The 7,018-nt window shown below is 40.6% G+C and overlaps 1 protein-coding gene across 1 annotated transcript; it reads left to right on the forward strand.

Moving 5' to 3' along the window:
* On the forward strand, positions 1-2,477 carry LOC147461494 (uncharacterized). Its single transcript, XM_086505756.1, has 4 exons — positions 1-1,027; positions 1,119-1,340; positions 1,998-2,088; positions 2,177-2,477. The coding sequence occupies exons 1-4, from the start codon at positions 1-3 to the stop codon at positions 2,475-2,477; spliced, it is 1,641 nt and encodes a 546-aa protein (XP_086361882.1).
* The last annotated feature ends 4,541 nt before the right edge of the window (positions 2,478-7,018 follow it).

The raw sequence follows: 7,018 nt of genomic DNA on the forward strand, positions 1-7,018 counted from the left end.
ATGGCACAAAACCAAGCTTTGTCAAGCTTAGAGACAATTCTTCAACATTATGGAAAGAGGCTCTCAGATTATTCTGGAATGCCCCAAGTGGATCACACCTTGCAAAGTATGAGTGAACATGGAGTTCTTGCTGAAGAGTTCATGTATAACAGAGAGGAACAAAGAGTATTGTCTGCTCGAATGGAATCATCTTTCAATGTTGGGCAAAGGGAAGCTTACAATCGGGTTTTACAAGCAGCTTACATGAGCAGAGGGACTGTTTTTTTCTTGGATGGGCCAAGTGGAACGGGAAAGACTTATCTCTACAATGCTTTGCTCTCTCGGATATGCGGAGAGTCCAAAGTTGCTTTGGCATGTGCATCGTCTGGGATTGCAGCACAGCTTCTCAACAACGGAAGGACTGAACACTCTAGATTCAAGATCCCTATTGATATAACTTCTGAGTCCACATGTAACATTAAAGTAAACAGCCAGCTTGCTGAGCTGTTGCGAATGAGTTCACTGATCATATGGGATGAAGCCCCCATGGCTCATAGAGACGCTTGTGAGGCTCTTGATAATACACTAAGAGATGTCATGAAAAATGACATGTTGTTTGGTGGAAAGGTTCTCCTCCTTGGTGGTGATTTCAGACAGATATTACCCGTTGTGCGCAAAGGGGGAGGAGAAGACATTGTTAATGCATCTTTGTGCCACTCATACATTTGGCAACGTACAGAAATCATGCATCTAACACAGAATATGCCAGTTGTCAATTGTTTAAGTAATGTTATTGAAAGAGAGTTTGTGCAATGGACACTTGATATTGGTAATGGCAATGTTTGTGATGGGGACATACTTGATAATGTGGCCCTGCCGGCCTGCATGATGCTACCACAAAATAATTTGCAAGCATTGGTTGCTTGCATATATAGAGACCTTGAAACACAGACTTGCCATGCATCCTTTTTCAAGGATAGAGAAATTTTGGCTCCACGGAACAAGGAGGTGGATACTATAAACAATATGGGCTTGCAGCAAATTCCTGGTACTTATAAGGAATATGTCAGTGCGGACTTAGTGTGTGAATCAAATTGTGATAGCATTTCATTTTACAAGTGAGTTTGTAAATAGTTTAGATCTTGGGGGAGGCTTTCCACCGCATGTTTTACAATTGAAACAGAATGCTCCAGTTATGTTGCTTCGCAATTTGGATCCAAGAAGTGGTCTTTGTAATGGGACACGCTTGATTTGTAAGCAATTCTACAGCAAAGTGATTGAAGCAGAAATCATTACAGGGTCACATGCAGGAAACGCAATGTTCATTCCAAGGATAGATTTTCTCATGGGATCTAGAGAAGGTCTCCCTTTTGATTTGAGACGCCGCCAATTTCCCCTACGTTGTGCTTTTGGGATGACAATCAACAAGGCGCAAGGCCAAACATTGGGAGTTCTTGGATTGTATCTCCCAACACCTATTTTCACCCATGGTCAACTCTATGTGGCAATGTCTCGCGTAAGATCCTCTTCTGCCATCAAGGTTGTGGTTGGTGATAGTCACTTAACAAGCATTAGTAGACGTGGAGATCAAAGAACATACACTTCTAACATTGTCTACAAAGAGGTGTTGCAATTGACCTGCCCCCTGCCACCCCCTTGCCATGGGGTTTAACGTGGCTGGATATGTTTCATCCAATAAAAAAGCACGATGACTCTCGCAACTATTGCTTTGTCATTTACAAGCTTAGTATCTTCTTATGAAACATGGTGTAGCCTCAAGCAAGGTATATTCGTTGAAACAATTGACTAAGATTTATTAGTGATGAGAGATTTATGCTTCATGTGATTTTTGATGGATTTCTAATCCTTTATATATATATGTATATGTATGAATGAAGATGGATCCTAACGCCTCTGTGACTTACACACTAGGGAGACGACCTCGACACGTCCGAGGTAAAATATAGTATATGTGTGTTTGTGACATTTCGATACTTTAAAGAATTTAAATCTCACAGTCATCGATTATGTATTAGATCCACCATTATGGAGGGGTCCAATCACAGCCATGCAAGTGATTCATCTACTCGAGGACTTGGATGTAGCAAGGTAACAATGTTGATGTTGATATAGTAAAGTAATAGCTTTTGTGTATCAAAATATCTATCTATACTAATAGCTTTTTGTTTGGCTATAGATCACAATATTACCCAGAATTATTAATGGTGGGTATATATCATGCTTCATATGATCCAAGCTTGCTGTGCTACATTCAAGTTGCTATTCAGAGAGGATTCAAAGCACGTGTCACCCTTGTAGAGTTAGGTAGAACCCGTCCAATTAATGCTATGTTTGCTCAGAATCTTAGTCTCGGTGCTTGGTTCCTACGTGTTTTTGTGTTAGGATCTCTTCCTCCAGTGATTGGTAGATGTGTTTTACATCGTGGGCCATGGGTGGTTCGATACCGCAGCAGGGCATGTCGTAGACTACGCTTTTGAGCGTATAAATCTTAAGTCTCTACGCATGTTATATTTTTTGACATGGGAAATATCACTTACTCTATATATGTTAGTGCAAAGTTAGTTTGAAAATATGTTGTGATGACTTTTGTTTAGGTTGCTGCATAAAGGTTTTCATGTTGTCCATCTTATAAATTTCAAACACACACAATACCGCTCTCTCTCTCTCTCTCTCTCTCTCTCTCTCTCTCTCTCTCTCTTATCAAGCATGAGAGAGAGAGAGAGGAAAGGAGAGAGAGAGAGAGAGAGAGCTTTGTCTCTCTCTCTCTACCTAGAGAAAGAGAGAGAGCCCAATACATAGACAACAAAGAGAGAGAGAGAGAGAGAGAGAATCCACCCAGTATGTAGACAAAGGAAATGCTAAAAAAAAACCAAGGTTTAGTGTAATCCCACCTACAAAATTTGAGATTTACCTCTACATTTTAAATTTGAAGGAGGACTAATGAAAGAGTGCCCTATAGCCCTGATGACTGCGAGAGAGAGAGAGAGAGAGAGAGAGAGAGAGAGAGAGAGAGAGAGAGGAGGGGGGGCACCAGAAGAGGGCGGCTATACTAGATTTCAACTCCTTCGGCGGTGGAGAGAGAGAGAGAGAGAGAGAGAGAGAGAGAGAGAGAGAGAGAGAGAGAGAGAGATAAATTTGCCAAGAGCAAAGAGCTTGAGGGTAATAGAGGCCATTCTTAACAAGCAACAAGGGTAAGTTGGGAGAATCAGAGCCCACAAGAATTTAGAGCAGTGCCACAGCCATGCCAGTGCCATTGGGAGAATTTTAATTTGACCTTAAACTGAGAAGATGGCCTCTAAAGATAGCCTCTCTCCACCTGTATAGCCATAGCCTGAAGGCATTGTGCTTCTTTCCACACGGCCTTGCTACATACAGTTGGTTGTTGGGTACTTTTCCCTCCCAAACTGCCACAGATTCTGCATGTGATCCCCATTATCTAATGTGCTACTACTAGGTACTTTTGCTCCACGGTTGTGACGAGTTGAAGCCATTCTTAACAAGCATTGGTACGGTGGTAAGCATGTGATCAAAGCAAGGCGGGGACATGGTGGTAGCTATGGTGAGCTGCAAATGCGGTAGGTACAAAAAGTGACAAATCTAGAGCATATGAGTAGGCGGATGTTTTCTCATCTAGCAAAGGGCACGGACACAGAGCAAAACTCAGGCAAGGAGAGCATGAAGGCAATATAGGTGCGTTTGAGAGGGTGGGCAAGAGATGCTATGATAGTCGGACAACACTAGAGCTTAAGGGTAAGAGGGGCCATGCCGCCGCCAAAGGCGACGCCGTTTTACTAGTTTTAAAAAATATTCAATGGCTTTCTTTAAAAAGAGAAGCACACAGATGTCAACATCTCTCACAAGACCTAGAAGAAATATTTTAAAAAAAGTTTATTGTCATGTGGTACTAATAATCAGCAAGCTTTATCCAATGGTCCACAACTGCACCAAAAATCCAACGCTTTACTAAGGACTCCTTATGTGGTCTAAAACTCTACAATGAAACTCAAGCACTACATGTGTTTTGAGGGGACAACATTTCCAAAAAGAGGCTATACAATTAGGAAGCAAGAGATCCTGTATTTTTCTACAATGTCCTTTATCTTGATCGAACACACATCTTCATTATTATTTGGACACGAGAGGAGGTAACACGTATGATAAGAAAGAAAGGACCTCTGAAGTGACTTCTCTCACACTCACACACGAAATTGCACCCCAAAAAGGATGCAATTAGTGGAGAGAGAGAGAGAGAGAGGGGGAGGTGTAACTCCAATCTCTCTTTCTCTCTCTCTCTCTCACACACACACACCCTCTTTTTTTTTTTTAAGACGGCATCCCCTAAAGACATTCTTTCTTCACTTTTGTTAAGAAGTCAAAAGGCCATAGGACTTAAAGTTGAGTGGACTAGTGCAATACCCTCAATCGAGCTCCTTTTCCCTTCTTATGTCACGTTGTTATTGAATGAATGTTCTAAGCATAAAGCCATAAGCTTCCTTATTCCTCCACATGTGGTGGATAGCGCGTTTATTCTCAGTCTAGTTGATCATGAGCATCTTCTATGCAGAAGGCCTAGCTGTCTCTCTTTCCCCATATGCACCCCTCTCCCCCTCCCATGGGTCATATGCGACCTCCGGGATGATAAAGGATCTCTCTCTCTCTCTCTCTCTCTCTCAAACATTTTGTTTGTGAGTGTACATGTTAATGGCGGAGCATGTGTGTGTGTCAAAACTTTTTTTTTCCAAAACTCAACATTGTGAGTGAATGTCTTAGAAATGCCATCGAGAATAATATAATCGACCTCAAGCTCATGCCAAGCCTTGAGAGGCAAATGGCTACATTAAAGCCTCACATCAAGGTTATCTAGAAGTAGTGTCATCACCCCAAAATATCTCTTTTTTATTGTCAAACTCACAATAGTGAGTGTATGTATAAATTACAAAATCAAAAAAGTCAAAAATTTTAATAGTCACAATCTTTTAGATTGATCTTGTGGGACAAATAAGCACATGTAAGTATTCCACGTCAAAATTGGTAAATGCACACAAAATAAAGCAGTGTCAAATCCCTCATGAGTAATAAGGAACCAAGGGGAATATTCCTACTCTATACTATTTTTGGCCTAAAGAAACCCATAGGGGGGTGGTGGAGAAATGGTGCAATCACTGACCTGTTGATGTACAGGTTGCCAATGGTGGACAAATGTGCTCTTAGCTTGAAAGGAAAGTATTAGAAACATTATATCTTCCTTTCTTTTAACCTGTAAATGGTCCTTCCATCGTTGTAACCTGGGCACCTTAATTTAAAGCTCCCTTTACTTTTTCTTCTTTTTTTGTTCTTTGTTTATTTGGAATGCTTAAAAAGGCCGTAAAGAACAAAGCATTTAAAGTACATTGGCAAAATTTTGATCCTATGATGTGAAATAATGCAATATTTTGATTTGTAAAAGAATCTTTTCATTTAAGACCTCTTAAAAGGACATTTCACAAAACTTTTTCTTATTAAACCGACTTTTTTAAAGAAATTACTTTATTATTATCTATGTTTATTAAATCTACTTTTTAATTTATAAAGGGGTCTCTTTATTTTGTTGTTTTTATTTTTTTATTTTATAGTTTTATTTTATTTTTTACTTTTTTTTTTTTCAAGTGAAACTCACAATCGTGAATAGATTATATTAGAAACCTAAAAGAATTACAATTACTAGTCATGCTCATGTCGAGCCATGACATCTTTCAGTAAACATTAGTACATCGGCTAATAGGGGAATCACCACGCGGCAAAAGGATTAGACTCTTACCCATACAGTTCCGATATTGCTACAGTCACAACCTTGTCCCACTCTTTTGAGTTCCTCCGTTTTCAATGGGAAAAATCGTTTCCTTGCTTTCTTGAATGATCTCCCTGAACCTTGTTGTTTCAATGACGTTCTCAAAAAGTCAACAGTTCTTGGCCTTTCAAACGTGTTTAAAGTAATAGAACCTGACAATTTAATTACTGATTAGAAGTGGTTGGCTCATGATCAACTTCCTACCCAATAAAATATCGTTCTTGCAGAACCCAACCTTTGTGACAGCATTTGTGCTAGCTGCTTTAATATGAAATCTTCTCATGCAAGGGCATGTTGGTCATGGTCATCCAACTCATGATGGGCACGCGGCCAGTATGACAGGGGCCTAATTATGTGTGTGTATATAGACAATACAATTCTTATTAAAACAATACAATTGCACAACTAATTAGAGACCTACTTTTGATAAATCTTCCCCCTCCCCCCTTACCTTCAGCATGCCATGACTTCTCACCTTGTTTTTAAAAGCACTACTCACTCACTCAATTGAGTGAGTGATATATATAATATCAAAGCATAACTTAAAACCATACAACAACCCCATGTTCCAAGCGAGCCAGTAGCCCATAACCACTACATAACTTAAACCAAATAAAGTGCCAAACCATACAAAAAAGGATGTACCATAAGAGCCACCACCTTGGGTGGTCTATCACCCCACCCCAAGGTGCACATGACACACAACAGGAGAAGTACCTTGAATCACCACATTCTCATTTAAAGCCCATCAAGCCAAGTCGACATCTAAAAGACCATGCAACCATAACCAAACCAACAAGTCATCAAAACACCACCACAAGCCGAGCAAGATGTAACTAGAAGCCAATACGTCACTCGCACAACTAAAGCTCCATAGGTTTTGATAGATGAAGGGAACCCTAACACAATTGCCCCCTCTCCCTATGGAGTCCTTATGACTAAAACCATGCACCAAACAAACCAGCCACGGCTGTCATTTTGACGCTAAACCAAATGTGGAGGGGCAGCATCCACAATCTCCAAAAATGAGGGGCCATCAGAGAAGAGCTCACCCGTACTCCAAAGGGATAGCCAGGGGCCAAACAATGGCCCAAGCTAAACCCTACCCTGCATGCAGCAAAACAAAACTCCAATCTCCACCATGAGGAGATGCCCCCATCTTTCTCCCCTCCAGTGAGCCTCCTCGTTGGT

This window comes from Adiantum capillus-veneris, chromosome 3, assembly GCF_014529385.1.
Source record: "Adiantum capillus-veneris isolate H3 chromosome 3, ASM1452938v2, whole genome shotgun sequence".
In the NCBI taxonomy this organism is placed as follows: domain Eukaryota; kingdom Viridiplantae; phylum Streptophyta; class Polypodiopsida; order Polypodiales; family Pteridaceae; genus Adiantum; species Adiantum capillus-veneris.

Coding starts and splice junctions, on each gene's coding strand:
- LOC147461494 (XM_086505756.1), top strand. CDS start 1: ATGGCACAAAACCAAGCTTTGTCAAGCTTAGAGACAATTCTTCAACAT. Junction 1,028..1,118: donor GGGCTTGCAGCAAATTCCTG/GTACTTATAAGG, acceptor TAAATAGTTTAG/ATCTTGGGGGAGGCTTTCCA. Junction 2,089..2,176: donor GAGGACTTGGATGTAGCAAG/GTAACAATGTTG, acceptor GTTTGGCTATAG/ATCACAATATTACCCAGAAT.